Source organism: Lupinus angustifolius, chromosome LG03, assembly GCF_001865875.1.
Source record: "Lupinus angustifolius cultivar Tanjil chromosome LG03, LupAngTanjil_v1.0, whole genome shotgun sequence".
NCBI classification, from domain to species: domain Eukaryota; kingdom Viridiplantae; phylum Streptophyta; class Magnoliopsida; order Fabales; family Fabaceae; genus Lupinus; species Lupinus angustifolius.
The window spans coordinates 22,217,106-22,240,648 of record NC_032011.1 but is presented as its reverse complement, the minus strand read 5'-3'; the positions used below and the strand labels follow the sequence as shown (position 1 = coordinate 22,240,648).

Below are 23,543 nucleotides of genomic sequence, written 5' to 3'. Positions count from 1 at the left end.
GCTCTAACTCTCTAAAAAATGCAACATGCAAGTTATGAGATCAGTTTTGAAAATGCAGTTTATAAAGAATTAGTTCTGAAGCCCAGTTAATCGATTAAAGCCTTGGTTAATCGATTAACGTTGTTCAAAAACGTAACTGATTCTGTTTTCCAAGCTTTTCAGTTTCAACAACTTTTCAAACAGTTAGGTTAATCGATTAACGTATGCCTTAATCGATTAACAGCATATTTTCATATGTATTTTTAAATACAAAAACTCAAATACGTTATGCACTTAATTCATACATGTTTAACACTTAGTTTATGCCTAGAATGCACATATACATGTATTTATGTGATGCATGAACATATTATGAATGACATATCTCAAAGATGAAATGATTTAAAAGATTTATGCATATGAGACATGTATTAGGTGACCTAAGCCTTAGACTCAACTTAAACTAGTTTCTAGTCTAAGCCTAGTACCAATCAAAAGACTTAAGCATGTTGATTTGTTGATGATTTTCAAGCTCTTATTAGCACAAGTTGTCCTCATCAAAACCATGACATATAATGAGAGAGCTTTCCAAAGTGTTCCTCTTGACATGCACACTTTCAATACATCCTCTTTTAAATCACCATGGAGAAAAGCATTGTTGACATCTAATTGATGCACAATCCAATGTTGTGATGTTGCTATAGCAAGTAGGAGTCTAACTGTGGTTAGTTTGACCACTGGTGCAAAGGTTGCTAGGTAGTCTATACCTTCAGTTTAGTTATAACCTTTGGCCACTAACCTGGCCTTTTACCTCTCTATAGAGCCATCTGCGTTGTACTTAATTTTGTAGACCCATTTGTATCCAATGGGTATCTTATCTATAGGAAGGTCAACAAGGCTCCAAGTCTTGTTTACTTCGAGAGCATTTAGCTCTTCCTGCATTGCTTTGATCCAATGCTCAGACTTGATGGCCTGGTGATAAAATCTAGGTTCAGTGGTGGTTGTAATGGAGAGGACATGACCAAGGTGTGTAGGTGAGATTGCTTTGTATGATAGGACAAATGATAGAGGGTATTGAATATATTTTTGAGCAGCCAGAGGTTTGTGAGTGGTGAAGGTTGTTAGATTGCAATGGAAATCCTGCAAATAGGTAGGTGCTTGTTTTGTTCGAGTGGATCTCCTAAGGTTCTGGCTTGGTGAGTCATTGTTGCCAGAGTCATGTGCTGATAAGTTGGGGTCACTAGTGTCCTCAAGCCTTGTGCAGGCAGGGTCACTTGATGGAGCAGTATAGTGGTCAAACTATTCTAAGAAGCCTAAGTTGCTTTCTGTGGTGTCTTGCACTGAGTCAGTGTTCAAGGGTTTATAGGGAAAGATATGCTCATGGAAGACTACATTCCTAGAGATGAATATTTCTCTGTTGTGTAGATCAAAGAGTATATAGCCCTTTGTGCCCTGTTTGTGCCCCAAATAGACACACTTTCTTGCCCTTGGATCAAGTTTTTACCTATGTTGGGCAAGGGTGGAGGCAAAGGACAAACAACCAAAGACCCTTAGTTCTTGAAGGTCAGGAATCTTACTGTGTAGTAGCTCATATGGAGATTTGTCCTGAAGGCTATGGCTGGGTAACCTATTTATTAGGTGACAGGCATGTTGCACAGCAAATGACCAAAATGATTTAGGTAATTTGGACTGGAAAATGAGGATCCTAGTAATGTTTAGGAGGTGGCTGTGCTTTCTTTCAACCACAAAATTTTGTTGAGGTGTCTCCACACAAGATGTTTGGTGTAGGATGCCATGATCTTTGTAAAGATTAGGCACATTGAATTCTAGGCCATTATCACTCCTTATAGCCTTGATGGCTTTGTCATACTAAGTTTTGATCAGTTTTATGAAGCCCTGAACAAGGTCTCTCACTTCAGATTTGGCTTTCATAAGAAAGAGTCAAGTATGCCTAGTATGGTCATCCACAATGGTTAGGAAGTATCTATATCCTTGTGTAGAGGTATATGATATTGGTCCCCATATGTCCATATGTATCAAATCAAAGGCATGCTCACATTTGTTCATGTTGTTAGGGAAGGGCAGCCTAGTTTGTTTGCCAAAGTGACAAAGATCACACACATTATTATTATCAAAATTAACATATGAATAGGTTTTGCATATTGAATTCAAGGTATTCATTGAAGGGTGTCCCAACCTAAAGTGCCATAGATCAAAAAAAGGAACAGAATCCAAAGTATTTACATTGTATATTTCACTATCATATCTAACAGTACTCTTAAGCATATAAAGGCCATTTCTCACTTCAGCATGCCCAATCATCTTCAAGGTAATTGTATCCTGAATTGAGCAATGTGAGTCATCAAATATTAGCTTACAATGTAATGAGTTAGCAAGTTTATGCACAGAAAGCAGATTAAACTTAAAATCAGGTACATATAAGACATTATGCAAGATTAAAGAATTGGAAAAGATGACTGTCCCTGATGCCTTTGCTAATGCAATGGTCCCATTTGGTAGACCAATCTTTATTGGTCTGATGATGTGGTGAATAGCAAAGTTGGATATATCGGGGCAAACATGATCTGTTGCCCCTGTATCCAGTATCCAATAGGACTTGTTACCTGATTGTTGATGGTTTTCTTGATCTGTGACATTTGGATCTATGGTTAGCTGATTGACATTGTGATTGATGCTTTGTTTTCCCATACTTTTGAGTAGTGTTGCTAGTTTCTCACATTGTTCTGCACTGAAGTTGAGTCTATTCGTTTCTGAGTTATTGACTTGTGATTCATCATTGCCAATTTTCTGATCATATGTTGTTGTAGTATTGATGACACCTACTTCTTGCCTAGTTTTTCATTGTTGGAAGTTTGGTGGAAATCCATGTTTGAAGTAACATGTTTCCACTATATGTCTTTCCCTTCAACAGAAGGTGCAGACCTCGAGTCCATTTCCACCACTTCTTTGTCCATTGTATCCTCTTCCAGGAGATCTTCCTCTGCCTTGTGTAAAACCATTTCTTTGTTCATTTGGCCTTCCTTTCCATCGTTGTCCATCATTGTTCCTGTTAGGTGCTTTTTTGTTTACAAAGTTTAAAAGTGCCTTAGGATTATTTGGTCCACTGACTTGTCTTTCTTGTTGAAGGACAAGAAAGAAGACTTTGTTCATTTGAGGCAGAGGCTCCATGAGTAGAATTTGGCCCTTTGTTGCATTGAATTCTTCATTCAACCCCTTTAGGAAACACACCACATACTCATTCTCTCTTTGATCTTTTATGATGTTAAGCATTCCACATGTGCATTTGTTTTGCCAGAAGCAAGAGGGTATTGGCCTTAGTGTCTCAAGGTCTTCCCATAGTGTTTTCAGGTATGTGAAATAGTTGGAGATTGCTCTGTCTCCTTGCTTGATTGAGTGCACTTCTTGCATTAGATCAAATAGCCTAAAGTAGTCTCCTTTGGAGAATCTTTCTTTGAGGTCAGTCCAAATTTTGATATTTATGATTATAACTTAGTAATTAGGGAAGGATTAGCCCAATGGGCTTGATGATTTTCCAAGGGGAGCTTGAGTGGTTTGTGCTCTGCCTTGTTGCTCTGTTCTGTGGCCTTGTGGTGGCCTTGGTCGTGGCCTTGCTCATGGCCTGGCCTTGCTCATGGCCTGGCCTTGCTCGTGGCCTAGTTGGCCTGGCCTGGCCTTACTCGTGGCCTGGTTGTCCCTTGCTCATGGCTTTGCCCTGGTCGTGGCCTGATTGGCCCTGGCTAGTTTGGCTTGGTCTTGGTGCATTACTTCTAGTTTGCTTTAGTGACAAGTCATCTTCTTCATTCTTCAATAATCAATAAAGTTAAGGACCTTAACATTCTATCTCTAGAGGAGCATATAGGATATCTTAAAGTTCATGAACTTGAAATTAATGAGGAAGAGACTGTTAGAAAAGGCAAGTCGGTTGCTTTGAAGGCAAGAAAGGCACATTCTCTGAGTGTACTCACTGTAGGGGAATCATCTCAAGAAGCAGAACGTCTAGATAATGATAAGGGATCGGGAGAAGACGAATTTGCATTCATCTCTAGGAAGATCCAACATATGTGGAGAAAGAAATGAGGCTTTAGAAGGCAGTAACTCAACAAGAAGCTTGTGAAAGATATGCCAAACTCAAAAGATAAGAATGCACCTACATGTTTTGAGTGAAACAAGCGTGAATACTTTGAAGTAAATTGTCCTGAACTAAAGGACAAGAAGAAAAAGAATCTTGAAGAATAAGCGATATCCCACTATCTGATGACGAGAATGAAGTTGAAGAGGAGACAAAAATATGCCTTATGGCTAGCACAACCACAAAAAGTGGGGAATTTGACAAATAGGTACCAACTTTTAACTTATTTACTCTTCGATGTGTCTAAAGAATAATTATTGAAGTTATCTAAAGAACATGACAACATGTTCATTGAAAATAAAGAGCTAAAGGCTCAAAATGGTAAGCTTATCAAGGACAATTTCAATCTTAGTGACAATATAAGTATCAAGCCAAAGACACTTGCGATACTGATAAGCTTAAGTAAGATGTAAAGAATTTAAAAGATACTTTATGAAAATTTATGAGTAGTTCAAAGAAGCTTGACTTGCTTCTGATATATTCGATATCACCCTCTCACAAGTATTGTTTAGGGTGTGATCATAAGAAGTATATAAAGGCCCCACAAAAAGCTAAAGGTTATGCAAAAGCTTCTAAGAGCACACATTTTGAGAAGACCAAAATAGCTCGTCCAATTCTTATTGTAAAGTTTATGGAAAAGGTCGACATCCAACTACTAAATGCATAAATATAAAGAAAAAATGCATTTTCAAGCTAAATCTACTAACATAAAAGGACCCAAGTCTCTATGGGTATCTAAAGGCAAGATAATACTTATGGCATAGTTTCTTATCAACGGAAAGAAAACCTTTGTCGTGTTACTTCGACACTGACTGCTCAAATCAGATGACCGGAGAAATGTCCATGTTCCAAGACCTTAGACCCATGGACGGAGGTTGGGTCACATTTGGAGGAAACCAGAAAGATATATTATTGACATTGATAGAATTGGTAAAAATCATTTCTCCTCCATAGATAATGTTTTATATGTTAAAGGGTTGAAGCATAATCTACTTTGCATAATTCAATTGTGTGGTGGTATGTAGATTTCCGATTACTCTTAACAAAGACATGTGTAAAGTTAAGAAATCTGATGGGTCACTCTTATTCAGAGGCGTTGAAGAGTTAAGTACTGAAGAGTTTGAGTTTGTGCAATGTATGTTTTGATGAAGAAAATTGCATTAAAGACAAAGTTGAATAAATTTCATACAAGACATCAAGACAATAATAAATAGTTAGGATTTTGTTGGTGAAGAAGCAAACAAAAGTGTAGAAAGGAAATGTGTTATGTAGAAGACATTATCTTATTCATAACATATGATTTATACACCATAGAAAAGAAAACTCATGCAGAAAAATAAATTTCTACATGAATAGCATAATGAGACACATAAATGCTCTAACATTATAGGTGAAATATTCCTAACTATCACATTGACTCTTTATTTCTTAATGAATACTCCTTATTGCCTAATGAATAGAAATGTAACAAATTCTAAGTCATATTAATCAACACTCCTCCTTAACTCTCTGGAACTGTAAAACTTCAAGTTTTTGTCATTGCTTATTCTCAGAACCGTCAATATTAAAGTTGGTTACGTAAGTCCATTTGACTCCTATACCCTTATTGTATTTAGGCATCTCTAACAACTTCCATGTCTCATTTTTTCAATGATCATGAGCTCCTCCTTCGTTGCATCTATCAATTTCTGGTCACTTCTAGCTTCTTCATATTTTGCAACATCTAATGGTGTACTCATAGGTCCTCCAATATTTGTGTGTATCAGTTGTAGCTTTTGGTGAAGAAGCAAACAAAAGTGTAGAAAGGAAATGTGTTATGTAGAAGACATAACATATGATTTATACACTATGGAAAAGAAAACTGATGCAGAAAAATAAATTTCTACATGAATAGCATAATGAGTCACATAAGTGCTCTAACATTATAGGTGAAATATTCCTAACTGTCATATTGACTCTTTATTTCCTAATGAATACTCCTTATTTCCTAATGAATAGAAATGTAACAGATTCTAAGTCATATTAATCAACACTCCTCCTTGACTCTAGAGCTGTAAACTTCAAGTTTTTGCCATATGCTTATTCTCAGAACTGTCAATATTGAAGTTGGTTACGTAAGTCCATTTGACTCATATACCCTTATTGTGTTTAGGCATCTCTACCAACTTCCATGTCTCATTTTTTCAATGATCATGAGCTCCTCCTTCGTTGCATCTATCAATTTCTGGTCACTTCTAGCTTCTTCATATTTTGCAACATCTAATGGTGTACTCATAGGTCCTCCAATATTTGTGTGTATCAGTTGTAGCTTTTGGTGAAGAAGCATTGTGTAGCCTTCCATATACTTTTTTGCGGAAAAAGAAGCATTGTATGCTTCCCATATCGGCAAGCAATGCGTGTAGGAGACTTTGTTTCTATTTGTTCTTTGAGTACTACAACTTGCTCATCTTTCATCAAATCCAAGACAATTTTTTTGCCTTTCATTTGAACTTTGAACACCTCTCTACCTTCTGAGTATTTAATCTTGCAGTTTTTGTCTTCAAACAAAACCTTATGGCCTTTCTCCATCAATTGAGGAACACTTAACAAATTTTCATTAATTTCAGGAACATATAAGACATCATGAATTAATTTCAAACCTGTGTATCCTTCAATTGCCATTGTTTCTTTGCCTTTTGCTGCAATATATGTCTAATTTCCAATTCTGACTTTGGAAATAGAATTTTTGTCAAGCTATCTAAAGAGCTCACGACCATAAGTCACGTGGTTTGTACAACCACTATCAATGAGCCAACTTTCTGTAGAACTGTTGGCGTCAAAACATGATACTGCGAATAGTTGTTCTTCTTGTGGTTGATCATCAATAATATTAGCTTCTCCTTGTTGTTGTTGTTGTTGTTGAGACTTGCATATTTTTTCCATGTGCCCTAACTGACCACACCTTATAACATCTTGCATCATGCCTCCACCAACATCTGTTTTGTGGATGATTAGTTTTTTTGCAGTATGAGCAAGATGGAAATACTTCATTATTGCTACTTTTGTTATTGTACTTGTTGTTTGTAGAACCTGCATGTTTGTGGTTTTTACTTTGCCTCTTTTTCTTGTCTTTCCAACCATTGTTATTTTGTAGCTTGGTTTGGAAAACACTCTCCATAGATCTTTCTTGCCTCATAAGCCTCCTTTGTTTTTGTGCCTGTAATGCATTCAACACTTCTGCCAAGGTGATGCTTGACATATCCTTAGACAATTTCAGAGATGAAATTGCATATTCATATTTTTCAAGAAGTGTAACTAGAATCTTTTAAACTATTCTAGAATCGGAAAATTCAGTACCAAAAAGTCTTACATTGTTGACAATGACTAGAAGTTTATCAGAGTACTCATTAATTGTTTCTGAAACTCTCATCCTTTGCATTTCGAATTCTCGGATCAAATTCATCACTTGCAACCCTTTGACCCTTTCATCTCCCTCATATTCTTGCTTCAAAAAATTTCAGATTTCACAAGTTGTTTTTAGTGTCATTATTCTATTAAAAATGGTGGGTGAAACAACTGCATATAGAATGCTCTTGCTTTGGACTTTCTTTGTTTAATCTCCTTCTCATTTTTAATTTGTGCAACGGTTGGATTGTGCAGAAGAGTTGGAATGACATAATCTTGTTCAATGGCATCCCATAAATCATTACCATTCAAGAAAGCTTCCATTCTAACAGCCCATACATGATAATTCTTTCCAGTAAACACTGGAGGTGAAAATGCAGTAGACACTACTTCTGAATTGATTTTGACAATTTTAGGCAATAAAAGGTCATAGAGAAAATGTTTTGGTTGTGTTTCGTTTGTGTTATTTCTCAACAGATTTACATCTTATATTCACTTTCAATTTTATCATATTGTTTTTCATTTTTCAATTCTCTAAAAGTGAGATTGCAAGAACCAAAGAGAGAAAATCTTACATTTCTTCATCATCTCTATTCTAAAATCTTATTTGCATAGTTATGCCAATTGATTATAGGTTGAATGAGGTTTTCTTTTTCTTATAGTGTTGTATCTTAGAACATCAAGGTGCATCACATACAACTTGAACAATCTTATTCTTTTTCAAGAAAAGGGAGACTTGAAAAGTGTGGTATCTTCTCAACAGGGGGTGTAGTAGGTCTTCAACAAGCTAGAGGTCAAGCATATGTATTACGAATGAATCTGGAATTATCTTTATCAAGAACAATTGATTCTACATAGTGGAAAATCATCAAATTAATAAGGGGATTGAATGTAGCATTAGTTGTTTGGCGTAAACCCGGATAAATTTTGAGTGTCATTTTATGCATCCCTCCAACTCTTTTAATTTCGACTTATAACTTTCATGGTTCCTTAATGCATTTTAGATCATTCATTAGTATTATTTTAATATTAGCTTCAACTTCATTACGTTCTTGATTGATTCTTATTCCTATAAGATTAAGTTGATATTCAATTTGGTACTTATAATTGAGTTGTAATCATTTATCTAGTTGGATAATTGATGATGTATTCAACACATACAATTGAATACCAATAAATTTTTATTGAAATAGTTGTTTCTTAATCAATTATTAATGGTTTATTTGGGATAATTTTGTGTGCAGTATTAAAGTAAACTCACAACTAATCAACCGTCATTCTAGTTCTGTGTAGATTAGTTATTTATCTAACATGGAAATGTCATTGTAGTTTCTTAGGGTAAAGGTTTTGTATTTTAGAGGAAGTAATAGAAAGGGTTTGTTGTGTGAACTTGAGAAGTTTCAGAGTCAGGTTCAAAGGGAGTGGGGTTTGAAAACTTGTAGAGTTTTTGGAAGTGTACAGTTTAATTTTAAAATAATAAAACTAAGTTGAGTGAATTTTGATAGGATTGGTAATGTCGAGTGGGTAAAACAGAGACATCTAAAAGCATATTTAATTAAGTTAAAGATTCATGTCCACATAAATATAAAACATCCAATGGGCCAAAGACACATACAAATTTATTGGACAAGTCCACAATAGCATATAATAAATAAAACATCCAAGTTAAAGATTCATGTCAATATAAAAAAGACACATACAAATGTATTGGATGTGTCCAAAATAGCATATAATAAATAAAGATTTATGCATTGCATGAGACTACACAAAATCTAGGAAGATTACGATAGCATTAGACGAGTCCATTTAAATACAACAATTAGTGGATACAGAGAACATTCAATATGTGAATAGTACTGAACTACCATAGGATGTTCTTTGGACAATAAAATTCGTCTACAAAATGAATATTCAACTTTTTTTCCAAATGAAAGATAATCTATCTTTAGGGGAGAGGTTTCGTAAAAATATTTTCCCATTGATGAACAGTATCGGCACATCGAATATCAATTATGCTCTTATGCGTGGAATCTCTAATTAAATGATAATTAATTTCTATATGCTTGACATTAAAATGTACTTCAGATACTTTATAATCCTGTAGCTCATATTTAATCCAAAACTACTGGCAACATATATATACACAGCCTTATCTATTGATAATGCTACAACACTCTTTCTTTTGCTTGACTGAGAGACTGGGTTTTCTCCAATGAAGTGATGATATCCTCCACTATAACTTTTGCTTTTAGCTCAGAGTCTCTAGCATATTTAGTATCACAGAATCCAACTAATTTGTACTCTGTTTTCTTATAACACAAACCCAGATAGTAGTATCTTGCAAATATCTAAAAAATATTTTAATTGTTTATAAACAAGTCATTTTTGGATTAGCTTGAAATCGAAGAGATACACATACACTAAATATAATATCAAGTCCGGACATAGTAAGATATAAGAGAGATCTAATCATTTTTCTATATACCTTTTGGTATACATTTTTATTTTTATTACCTATGTTCAAAATGAACGTGAGATGGGTATGAAGAACTAATCTTATTGGGCTCAAAATAAATAAAAAGAGCTCAAAAAAACATTTTTTCAAAAGGTGTTTTAAATAAACAAATAAAACAATAATAATAATGGTATCGAATAATAACTAGTACAAAGAGGGAATTGTAGAGTTTATGTTTTAAATAATTAAAAATAATAAGAAATATGAGGATAATCCGATTTGTGAATTTAAGATGGAGAGATTAGCATTGGTTAGGCATCTTTTTTAAAATAAGGTAAGAAGCCTATTAGATTTTAGAAAATAACATAACAACCCTATTACACTATGCCAAAATTGATATTTAACAACGCTCATTGAATAGTGCATATGTGTTGAACGCTGTTAAATATAAGGGGAAAGAGAATTAATAGCACTTATTGAAGAAAACGTTTAAATGTGTTATCTTTAACAACGCTTATTGAAGCAATCGTTGTTAAAAGTTATACTTCATATATTTAACAACATTTCTTCAATAAGTGCTATTAAAAGTGTTTTATCTTTCTTTAACAACGCTTATTGGAGAAAGTGGTGTTAAATGTGTTATCTTTAACAACGATTATTGAAGCAAGCGCTGTTAAAGGTCATACCTTTAACGCTTGTTTTACCGAGCGAAAATCTTTTCAAATTAAAAACTTTACAGAATAATGCATATCACTAAGTTTATTATTTCTCTTATTTTTCTACTTCTTCTCAATAACTCACTTTTTTTTCTCTTTTGTTTTTTATTTTCTCTCTTCACGCAAGTTATCGATTTTTGGTTTTTCTCTTTAAGCATAAGGTAAATTGTTATCTTATTTTAGCTCATTTATTTCTCTCTTCACTAATATTGTGATCTTTATTTGTTGTGAAGTTATGCAGCTATGATGAAATAATCGATTTTTTGTTTTTCTTTTCAAGCATAAGGTAAATCGTTATCTTATTTTGGCTCATTTACTTTTCTCTTCACTAATAGTGTAATCTTTATTTGTTGTGAAGTTATGCAGCTATGATGAAATAATCGATTTTTTGTTTTTCTTTTCAAGCATAAGGTAAATCGTTATCTTATTTTAGCTCATTTACTTTTCTCTTCACTAATAGTGTAATCTTTATTTGTTGTGAAGTTATGCAGCTATGATGTTCTAGGTTTTTGGCTATGGTGAACATTGGAGGAGAAAAAATGAGCAATTTTCGTAAGATCTCATTAATCTGTTAAGGTTGAATGTAGTTGAAGTCGTTGGTGGTTTAACAAATCTATTGTAAATGTGGTGGAGTTGAACACGCTTGTCATGTGTTTGATAGAATGTCTACTTTCTACAGCGCTACAGAAAGTGCTGCTGAATATAATCTTATGTATTACTGCGCTTACATAAAAAACGCCACAAAAGTGCTGTTAAATGACAATTTTAAATGCTATTGTTTTGCTATTCTGGCATAGTATTAGTTTTAATTTAAAAAAAAAACATATTTTTTATCATAAAGTCTCTCAAGTTCAACTATAAATAGACCCCTTGATCTTTAGTTGAAACACATAGAAAAATATCAGAGAGAAATATCGACGAATCCCAAAGAGATAGCTCAAAATTGGTGTCAACCCTCTCTTCCTTTATTTATCATTTTCCACAATGTCCATTCAAAGTGTAGCCAAGGTATACCAATATCATATGCATATATGCAATTTATTTTTATCTTTTATTTATATTTATATCATCTATTTATTTTAGTTTTAATTAAATAATTTCATTTTTTAAATAATAGTAAATATTTATATTTATCATTAAATAATAAATAATTTATTAGTTTTTGTTTCTAACAAATAATAATAATAAATATTTTTAAATAAATAATAATTAATTAACTCTTTTTATTTTTTATAAATAGTAATTAAAAATTGTGGTAATATGATAAATGTGTTTATTTACTAATAAAAGTTATTAATATAAATATACATTTCTTGTGCAATAGTTCATTTTCATTATTTATCTTTTTTGTAATAAATTAAGAACCTTAAATAAATTTGTTCTTCTTATGACATGTTTACCTACATCAATCTTACAATTTAAAAGTTAAATGACAAAAATATAATAAGGATTAATATGGTAGTAACAATTAAACTCATATATACCACCCTTTTAAGTTTGGGTTGGATAACATGCATAGGGTTGTATTCTATTCTCTGCGTGGGCATAATATAACACTTGCGGGCGTCGTCCTTAACCATGAAATTCTTTACATACATCATTTTAGATATGGCAACTCTTCTTTGTATCGTTTCCAAGAGTTTCATATAATCATTCATCTTTACAACATTTACTTATTGAAAGAACATTATCTCTAATAAAGGTGTTTTAGGTTTTATTGAATATGATTGGAAGTGAATGAATTCTTGATGGCAAAAATGCGATTAGACTCTCACACATGTGAGAGTTATCGTTCAGACGACTTAAGAATTCTTGTCTGTATGGAGCCCTCTCGCTCAAGCGAGAGCTGTCTTGCTCAAGCGAGGGAATCACATTTTTATAAGGCACTTGTGGCTCAAGCGAGAGCTATCTTGCTTAAGCAAGAAAACAATCAGTTTTCTTTGTTCATATTTCAGCTCAGGCGAGAGATGTCTCGCCCAAGTGAGAAAATCCGTTTCCTCTAGACACTTCTCGCTCAAGCGAGAGCTGTCTCGCTCAAGCTAGAAAAGCCTGAAACTTAGTTAAATTTCTTTTCTTAATGAAAATCTCATTTATAACACATGTTTTTAAGCCTTGAATTTAACAATTATCTCATACATATAATTCTTAGAACAATTGTTTGAGCAATATTAAACATGAATATTCATGTCATCTTCATACATAATCTAACATAATTATGCATAAGAAATATTGATGTACTTAATCCAAACAAAACAAACAATTGATTAAGTACAAGTTTTCTTAATACCCAAGACAACTCCAAACTTGTGAGGGAGTTTGGGGGTCCTGAAGCATATTCGGACACCACTGTGTCACAATGTTTTCTCTCTCACCTGAGTGTGTCATGCATATTGTTTCCTCGATTCTAGGTGAGCTTAATTCGTCGTGTCTCTTCTCGAACTCTTCATCACGCCAAAATCAAAATAACGCTAATTAGGTCACTTTGATAATCTTACGAAATAACATTTTACGCGAAAATAAAACTTCTGATCTAAAATGAACTTAATCGCTTTCACGCATCCGATTCAAGGTTAGGTATTTCTTGAATCATAATTTATCATTGAAAGTCTTACAACACAACGACACTTTCTAAAGTAAAGTTTTAACAAAACTTATAAAGAAATTATGTAATAATTTGTGGAGATACACCAGGTTAGTTCCCAAGAAAGATAGGTGAGTTGTAAAGACACACTTAAATACCAAGTCTTTCCTTAGACATAAATTTTCTAGACATGTATTTCCACTCCATTACATTTTTCCGGTAATGATAACTATTCATAAAACTTATCTTTTGCAAGTAAAATATTTTTATTAAGATTAACCATCTTTAGTAAGATTATTAAGCTAGACTTACCATTTTAAAGTAAACCAACTTAAACAAATTCAATACTTTTAAATCAAGATTTTTTAAGTCAATCTTACCACTTTAAAGTAAGCTAACTTAACCAAGATCAACATTTTTAAATCATTTTTCTATCTAAGACTTCATAACACTTTATGTTTATAAAGTCAAGACATTTTAGGTCAATCTCCTCATTTAAAGTATGCTACTAAAGAAAACACAACTAATTTCATGATCATCTACACACCTCCAAACTTTAGGATAACCTCAAGGGTGAATAGGTGTTGATTTCATAGTCATGAATTATAAATCATAAGTTAACACTTTTACTACTTTACTATCCTAAACTTCATAAAACTTTAAGTTTATGAAGTCAAGACTTTAATAAATCACCTTTTATCCTAAATCATTACTTTAACTTGGAAATCAAAGAATAACATATGCTAAACAACCTTTTACACATAATACCTTTTAAAAATGAATTTTTTTCAACAAAAACTCATAAAAATTTTGAACTTTCAAGAATAGACATATACTTTTCTTAAACACAATAGAGATTCCTTTGATGTTCAAATCAACACCTTTAAACAGATTCAAATACTAACAATAATTTCCAATGTTTCTAAAGCAAATATACTCATCTAACCTTGTCCAAAGATATAGTTTTTCCATCTAAGAACAAGGAAGAAATTTTAAGTTTTACATAAGTCAAAAACTACACAAAGGTTCATATGATTTCATTATCATCCCCTTTAGTCATGACTTACAAAATAGTTAAAAAAAAAATTTAAACTCAACTTCATGAATAACATACTAAGAGATCATGATTTTCTCATGGTGTATTAGTGACAAAATACACCTAGAAGGGGGGTTGAATAGGTGTCGCGATTCCCACTTAACACTATTCGCACGAAAGCCCTATTCTGGAAAATCACCCAGTTAATCGATTAAAGCTATGACTTAATCGATTTAAGTCGCACAGAATTAGCAGTTGTTGAATGACTCAATTACATAACCACTTACAGATTATACAGAAATGATATAACAGATATATTTGAACAGAAATGATCTTTATATGGAAGAGATATTATATTGAAATTATCAGCTACAATAGGCAATTAAAAACAACTTAATACAATAAAGAGATAAGGGTAAGAAACAACTTGCAACAAGGTTTTTATACTGGTTTGTTTTGCGGTCCACTACAAAACTACATCCAGTCCTCCCTTCCGATCTGGGAGATTTACTTCACTAAAATTGAAGCCAATGTATCTTACATGCACACCTCCAATTACAAGACCTTGGACACTACCTTCTTGAATTCCCAGAACCTCTACCTTGGTTTGATTACCAATCGCCTTGGAAAACCTTTCCTACGATCCAGGCCCAGCCAAGAGTATGTTCTAAACTCAAGACCTCCAAGTCTTGGTGAAGACTCTCTGTATCTCGTTGGTGGTATGACACCAAGAGACGACTTTCCTTGTTACAAAAATCACAACAAAAATAGAGTAATGTGAAGCACAAAGTAGCTCAAATATTACAATTAACAACAAGCTATAAACCCTATACAAATCTCACAAATTATTATGAATATATATAAGATCAGAATCATGAAGAACATGTAATTTCTATCCTAAGAAATGTCTAAAATAATTGAAAGAATCATTAAAGAAAGATAGAATGATGAACACATTTAATCACATGCAATGGTTGACATTTTAATCCTTAAGCATGGTACTATCTCTCACTATTCTCACATGAAATTCTCTCTGCCTATATGACATACAATGAGCACGAAAATATGTAACTTAGCAATTCTAAAAATGAATGAATGTATGTATTAAGCATGGTGTAAAAACACAGTTTATATAGAAAAGCTGTTTTATGCCCAGTTAATCGATTAAGTGCCCTGTTAATCGATTAACGAGTTGTTTAGAATAACTGAATTCTGTTTTTCAGTTATCTGTTGAAACTGATTCAAATTGTTTTCACGTTAATCGATTAAAGCCTTACTTAATCGATTAATTGGCATATTTTTAGTTAAGATATTAAATGGTAAACTGCCTATATGTTTATGCGTACCAACTATACATGTTTTATCATTATGTTATGCCTAAGATGTATAAATAATGTGTATGATTAATGCATGAACATATAATAAGCTAGATGACATGTCTCATGTAAATGATATGATAGTTTTTAGAACTTGTAAGATTTGCATCTTGGTTTACCTAACCTAGACTCAATAACTAAGACACATATCTAAGACTCTAGTTTAGACATGAAGGTCTTGAATCTTTGGCATGTTGATATGTTGAGTTATCTTTAAGCTTTCACTAATTCCTTTGTCTTCATGAAAACATAGGCAAGCTAAGTGCTATCTTGACATTTTGCACTTTCAATCTCCCCTTTTTTGATGACGACAAACTCAACACCGAATTTTGTTTTGATGCATAGCTTGAAGATGGTCACATAATGCATGGTTGTTAATTTTAAAGTTAAAGTGCATAGCTAGGCAATAGAAGTTGAATTTTATTTTACAACTTCCACACATCAAACAACAAAACAACCTTTCTCCCCCTTTTGGCATTATGAAAAAGATAAACTAAATGAAATTTTGGTCAAAAGTAAGAAGAGATATGGAGTGAACTCAAACTATAATTAATCAATTAATATTGGGAATGTAATTAATCAACCAGTTGATGAAAAAATTGAACACGTGCACACATTGATTAGCATTTAATCGATTAAGACAGATGGATAATCGATTAAAACAAGAAAATACAACAATATGATAGATTTAATGGTATGGAAGGTTATACATGAACTAATCAAGCATGGAATGATCAAACATTTATATTATAGCATTCAAACAACATGCTCAATCAAACATAAGAGATATATATAACCAAACATGATCAAGGATCATTAAACATGTAATCATACTATATTTGACATAGATAGGAATGTTATGTAAGCAAATTAAAACCAAAATAGTAATGATTTAAGTTCAAATGACATGCATATCAAGTCACAATAGTGCATCAAAAGTAGATAGTTAGAGTTACAACCCAAAAAGCATAGAGAAAATATGTCTGAAAATTACGAAGCAGCATAAATCCTAAAAATTAGCCATATAGAAGAACCAAACCTGAGGCAACCTAAGGTCTAAGAACTTCTAATATAGGGATGCGGAGGAGTATCTCTGTCATCAGATACAGTCAGACTACTATCACCCCGGATGAGGAATCTCATCTTCTCAAATTCTGCACAATACCTCTCATTCTTTGCCTCATCAGTGTTTTGAACAAAGCTCCTCATAGCCTGATAGTGGTTGTCGATGTAGGCAACCTGAGGATCCTCAAATTGTTCCAAATCAGTATGGTAGGAGTCCTTCAAAGACTGAAAATATAAATGCATTATGTTGTTCAGCCTTTGCTCAATGTCATCCAAATGAGCTAATCCAAAGGATGGTTCCTGCGGCGCAGTTCTAGATGGCTCCCTCTGAGTTTCTACATTAGGCTGATTTGTACCAGCATGATCCTCATCATCAAATAGATCCAAATCCACGGTAGTGTAATCCTCCTAGTATTGCCAAGTACTTCCATACTTGTAGATACCCATCTTATGGATAAGGCTTTCACCAACAAGGTGATCTTTATCAGAAGTCTCCGTGACGATGGTGATAGATACATCAATATGCAGATAGTCAATAATTCTCGATATGAAGATATTGTAGGGCAGCAACTTGGATTGTGATGTAGAGACATTATACATGACCTTCAGGATTTCGTCAGGCCAATTAACCATTATCTTCTCCTTAACAACATTCATAAATTTCAGATCGTTAATAGTTGGTTGTACATGATTAGTCTTTTTTTGAACTAAAATATATGCAATTAGATAGTGAAACAATCTATTCTCTATCGATAATGAACCACCTTTAGTTAGTTCTCCTTGGACATACAGATGGGGACCTCTCAGATATGATTTGTAAACCTCAACAACATCAAAATCCTTAAGCCATTCACAATCACCTAGGCTAACACTAGTAGTGGATATGCCACCCACATTCATGAAAATATTACTATCCATTCCAAATAGATTTCCCGAAACCGTAGACCAATATCTGCCATCCTTATAACGAAAGTTGGCGTAAAATTCCCTAATCAATGTGAGGTACAAATTACCTGTTAATTCTAAAAACATCACAGCTCCCTGAGCTTGCATACCTTGCGGAAACTCAAAATTTGGTTCCATCATCCAGGTTAGATCAACATACCTTATGTAGTTGGGTTTCCTTCTCTGAAACTTGGACAACTAGGTCTGCTAAAGTATGAGTGAGTTGTAGGAATCTCCACGGTCGTGTCTCACATTTGGATTTGAAGATGAAGTAATATGAGGCTTACGAGTGCGTTGAGCAGTTGTCTTGAACCTCTTCGAACGTCCTCTTTCCATTATTGATAGAAAACCGTGAGTAATGAGAGGATAAGAAGGATAAGGGAGGGAACCTAAAGCTTAGGGTTTGGAATTGGGAATGGGGTTTCATGGGAAATTTGAGAAACAAATTGGATGAATTGAGGTGCAAAATGGGTAAAAGTGTGGTTTAATTCTTCTTTTAAGCTAATATTTCGAATTTTTTTATTGCATTTGAGATTTAGAGATTTTTTCTGTTGCATTTAGAGATTTAGAGAATTTTTCTAATATGCTTGGCTCTAGAATGCAAAACGAGATTTTTGGATAGGTTTATGGCACTTGTATTATCACATTTGATAGGAATCTTTTATAGGTTAAGTCCAAAGACCTTAAGTTGCTGCTTCATCCAAAAGATTTGAGTGTAACACACACTAGTGGCAATGTATTCCGCTTCAGCGGTGGACAAAGCAACACACACTTGCTTTTTGCTATGCCATGCAACTAAGGAACTGCCTAATAAGTGACAAGTCCCACTAGTATGCTTCCGATCCAACTTACATCCTGCAAAATCGGAATTAGAATACCCTACCAAGGATAATGTGGGATCTCTAGGATACCATAATCCCATATTAGATGTTCCTTTTAAACATCTCATGATGCGTTTTACAGCAGTATAATGTGAATCTTTAGGCAAAGCTTGAAATCTAGCACACATACATACACGAAACATAATATCGGGGGGACTCGTAGTTAAATACAATAATGAGCTAACAATCCCACGATACTTGGTTACCTCGATTGCTTTTCCCTTTTCATCTTTGTCTAGATAGCAAGCGAACACTATAGGTGTTGAAGCCTCTTTACACTTTTCCATGTAGAACTTCTTCAGTAACTCCTTGCAATATTTCGATTGATGAATGAAGATGCCACTTTCCATTTGTTTGATTTGTAGTCCAAGAAAGAAGGTCAGCTCACCCATCATCGACATCCCGAATTCACCCTGCATCATCTCAGAAAATTCTTTACAAAGAATGTCATTAGTAGATCCGAAGATTATATCATCAACATATATTTGAACTAGTAGCACATGATTAGCTAATGTACGAATAAAGAGGTTAGTATCAACCATACCCCTCAATCTATCATACCAAGCTCTAGGAGCTTGTTTAAGGCCATAAAGGGCCTTTTTGAGCTTATATACATGATTCAGATATTTAAAATTTTCAAAGCTGGGAGGTTAATCTACATATACCTCCTCTTGAATGTAGCCATTCAAGAAGGCGCTCTTGAAATCCATTTGAAAGAGCTTGAAGTTCATAATCGATGAAAAGGATAAAAGCATCCTAATAGCCTATAATCTGGCTACAGGAGCGTAGGTCTCATCATAATCAATGCCCTCCTCCTGGTTGTAGCCTTTGGCCACTAATTGAGCTTTATTTCTGATTATCAAGTCAGATTCATCTAATTTATTACCAAAGACCCATCTAGTACCAATTACTGGATGTTCTTTATTCTTAGGGACCAAGTCACATACATTATTACGCTCGAACTAGTTTAGGTCTTCTTGCATAGCTATACCCTAGTGCACATCCTCAATGGCTTCATCGATGGGCTTAGGCTTGATTTGAGATACAAATGCAACAAAGTTACAAAAGTTACGTAAAGAGCTACGGGTTACCACCCTCGTAGTTATATAACCTATCACTTTGTTGAGTGGATGATCCTTCTTCGTTTTCCACGCGATTAGCAGGTCCTGATGCTCATCTTGAACAATTTGCTCTGCTTCTTCTTCTTTTTCCTGGTCCATGTCCTTAGAGTTTGCTTCTTCCAAAGCACCTACAACATCATCAGAAAATACCTTCCTTTTCTCTTTTGGAGAAGATTCGTCAAAATGGACATGCACATACTCTTCTACTTGCATTGAATATTTATTAAAGACTTGATAAGCTTTACTATGCAATGAATACCCCAAAAATATATCCTCATCAGGTTTTGAATCAAATATACTTAAAGCTCTTTTTCCATTATTTAATATAAAGCACGTAAAACCAAAAGCATGAAAATTAGCAATATTAAGTTTTCGGCCTTTTAAAAGTTCATAAGGAGTTTTTTTTAAAAGGTAGGCCTCAAGAGTATACGATTAATCACATAGCAAGCTATATGCATTGCATCAACCCAAAAGTATTTGGGAACCTTGCTTTCGTTTAGCACGGTTCTAGAAAGCTCCTCTAAGACTCGATTCTTCCTCTCAACATCTCCATTTTGTTGAGGGGTACGAGGGGCTGAGAATTGATGCATAATACCATATTTATTACAAAATTTATCAAATTGATAGTTTTCAAATTGTCCACCATGATCGGATCGAATATATACTATCTTATGATTAAACTGAATTTGGATTTGTTTGGCAAGGTTTTTGAAAGAATTGAAAGCATCGCTCTTGGACGATAGAAATAGTGTCCATGTGAATCTAGAGAAATCGTCAACGATTATTAAAGCATAAAAGCTACCACCATAACTCATAACCTGTGATGGTCCAAACAAATCCATATGGAGATGCTCCAAGGGTCTTGTTGTGGATATCACATTCTTTTTAGCAAAAGAATTTTTAACTTGTGTACATTTTTGACAAGTATCACAAGTTTCTTGAGTTTTAAAATCAAGTTTTGGTAGCTCATCAACCAAATTATTTTGAGACAATTAGTGTAAAGTGAGAGGATGAGATGATGCATTTATAGGAGAGCCTCACCCTCTCTCAAATCTGAATATTAATGAGAGGCAATCTAGCTTTAGGCTAGCTTAGGTGATGTGTCTAATGGTGGTGGAGTGAGGAGATTTGGTGAGTGATTTAGGGGATTATGGAAGCTTTGACTTTGCTTGTTTGACAAGCCATTGACCCATGATGTGATTAATACTCCGACTTGATTGATACGACATGACTTTGCCATTAAAGTCGTGCCCTAGTATTACCGATTAACTTCGTCCGAAAATATACGATCTACTGATTTAGGTTTTTTGCCCGAAACGTCAAAACTTGAATTTTGAGGTAAAAAATACCTAGAGATGTGTTACGGACAAACTTGGTGTCTATTTTGACTAGAAATAATATTTTGAAGCCAATGATGAAATATGAATTCGGTTCCGATTTACGAAACTCAAAAAATGGACGATATCTCGATAAAACGACCCAAAATCGTCTCGGAAACTTTTATTCTCCAAAAATCTTGAAAAATTAGGGAAAGCAAGAATATTATAAAACAAGATTAAAAACCAATTGAGTTTTAGCGTAAAATATTACTGATTAATTTCTATAATTAATTCATTAACAACTAATTACTTAATTAAACGTGCTTGGAAAAACACGGTGCTACAATCCTCCCCAACTTATAAGATTTTCGTCCTCGAAAATTAAATGTACCTTATAAGAAAATAGATAGGGAAATGATTCCTTCATGCCACTTTCGACCTCCCAAGTAGCATCTTCTCCGTTCGTCTGACTTCAAATCACCTTAACTAAGGCGATTTCCTTGCCTTGTAGAGTTTTCACACTCCGATCGACAATTCTCAATGGCAAAGTCTCGAATGTGAGATTACCCTTTAGCTGGATTGAGTCGGGTTCAATGACATGCGACGGGTCACTAATGTATTCTATGAGTTGGGACACATGGAAGACATTGTGTAGGTCTGATAGCAAAGGGGGCAAGGCTATTTGGTAAGCTACCGGTCCGACTTTTTTAATGATTTGGTATGGCTCTATGAACCTAAAGGTAAGCTTGCGGGATTTAAGCAATCTGCCAATTCTAGTTGTTGGAACCACCCTCATAAACACATGATCACCTTCTTCAAAGCTCAGAGAGGTTCTTCTCTTGTCATAATAACTCTTATGTTTACTTTGTGCAGTCTTCATATTTTCCCTTATCATTCTAATTTTCTCCATCGCCTGTTGAAACACATCGCGTCCCAACACTAGATTCTCTCCCGCCTCAGACCAACATAGGGGTGTTCTACACTTTCTGCCATAGACAGCTTCATATGGCGCCATTTCGATACTAGAATGAAAACTATTTTTATAGGTGAACTCAATCAAATGTAGATAGTCAGCCTAGCTTCCCGAATGCTCCAACACTCAAGCTCTAAGAAGATCTTCCAATGATTGAATGGTCCTTCCTGATTGACCATCAGTCTGCGGATGGTAGGTTGAACAAATACTCAACTTGGTACCCAAAGCTGTTTGCAAACCATTCCAGAACTTCTAGGTGAAGTGCGGGTCTCTATCCGAGATAATATTTTTAGGAATACCATGCAATCGGACAATCTCCTTGACGTATAACTCCGTCAGTTTCTCCATAGAGTACTTTATGTTGATTAGTAGAAAGTGGGCTGTCTTCGTCAAATGATCCACTATTACCCAAACAACGTCATATCCCTTATGAGTTTGTGGAAAACCGCTAACGAATTCCACTGAAATGCTATCCCACTTCCAAACTGGGATATTCAAGGGTTGAAGTTCTCCACCGAGTCGCTTGTGCTCAATTTTGAAATGGGATATTCATTAGTATGATCTTTATTATAAACCGATGTGAATATTTTGAAATGGCTATTCTAAAACCTTGAGAATGACGAGGAGTTTTCCAAATTTGGCAATGTATCGAGTAGTTGTTATAAAGAAAAAATGTTGTAGTGTTATAAATAATAATTGATTTTAACCTTCTTCAAATGTATAACTTCTCCACCTGTAAAATTAATATGACTAGTGTTTTAGCCTTGTTGTCATATATTATTTGTTTCAATTATTCTGTATGTCATAAATATATAAAGGATGTGCTATGTTCTCTTGTGCATCACATGCTTAATCTATTTTTTTTATTATCATGAAAACCTGATTGCTTCAAAAATTGTTAGACACAATTTAAGAATTTAATTTAAAATTCTATTAAAAAATGTGTTGAAGCTTGTCATAGTGTATTGGGAAATAAAAGCATAGAATAGTTCTATGTCATGGAAAAGTTACTATACCATCTCTTTTGAAAAGAATGGAAGAAATAGCCAAAACTGGGAAAATAAACATGATAATGAAATGAAACTGTTAAATAATAAAGTTGAGTAAATGGAGGTAAGACATAAGTAGGAAATATCATCAATAGAACAAAAATTGTACATTTTGCTAAAGAATGTCATAAATCAAAATAACTAAAGACTATATATGGAGGCATTAGTAGCACTATTATCAACTCTCTTAGTACTTCCACATCGACATGACTTTCAAATAATGATAAGATAATTTACTATTTTCTCTTGGCAAAACGAATATAATCAATTTTTTAGGAGCATTGATTAGTTTCACTTGTGCATGAATAGTTTTGTAGATAGTACTATATGCGACTTATTATTTTTTTAGTTCATATTTTTGTAGTAAAATCCATCAGAAGACGAATTGTCGCTTAAGGAAGATGGGATGAATAGGTATGTTGGTCTTGATGATTGATATATATCAAAATTTCCAATTATTATATGTTTTTTGCAGTATCATTTTTGTTAGGTATCAGTGGCAGAATAAACCTA

The 23,543-nt window shown here is 33.9% G+C and overlaps 3 protein-coding genes across 3 annotated transcripts in view; 1 reads left to right on the top strand and 2 right to left on the bottom strand.

Moving 5' to 3' along the window:
- The window catches only part of LOC109342439 (dynamin-2A-like), a 6,545-nt gene extending 5,806 nt beyond the window's left edge, over positions 1 to 739 (top strand). The window contains exon 5 of the mRNA XM_019580423.1: positions 684 to 739. Within this exon, the coding sequence (XP_019435968.1) occupies positions 684 to 739 (56 nt within the window). The remainder of the gene's footprint in view (positions 1 to 683) is intronic.
- On the bottom strand, positions 787 to 3,041 carry LOC109342438. The gene is made up of 4 exons (XM_019580422.1): positions 2,923 to 3,041; positions 2,177 to 2,830; positions 1,484 to 1,606; positions 787 to 1,252 (listed from the first exon to the last, which is right to left on the bottom strand). Exons 1-4 carry the CDS (start codon positions 3,039 to 3,041, stop codon positions 787 to 789), a joined length of 1,362 nt encoding a protein of 453 aa, XP_019435967.1.
- LOC109342437 lies at positions 21,481 to 22,023 on the bottom strand. The gene has a single exon (XM_019580421.1). The coding sequence runs from the start codon at positions 22,021 to 22,023 to the stop codon at positions 21,481 to 21,483; it is 543 nt and encodes a 180-aa protein (XP_019435966.1).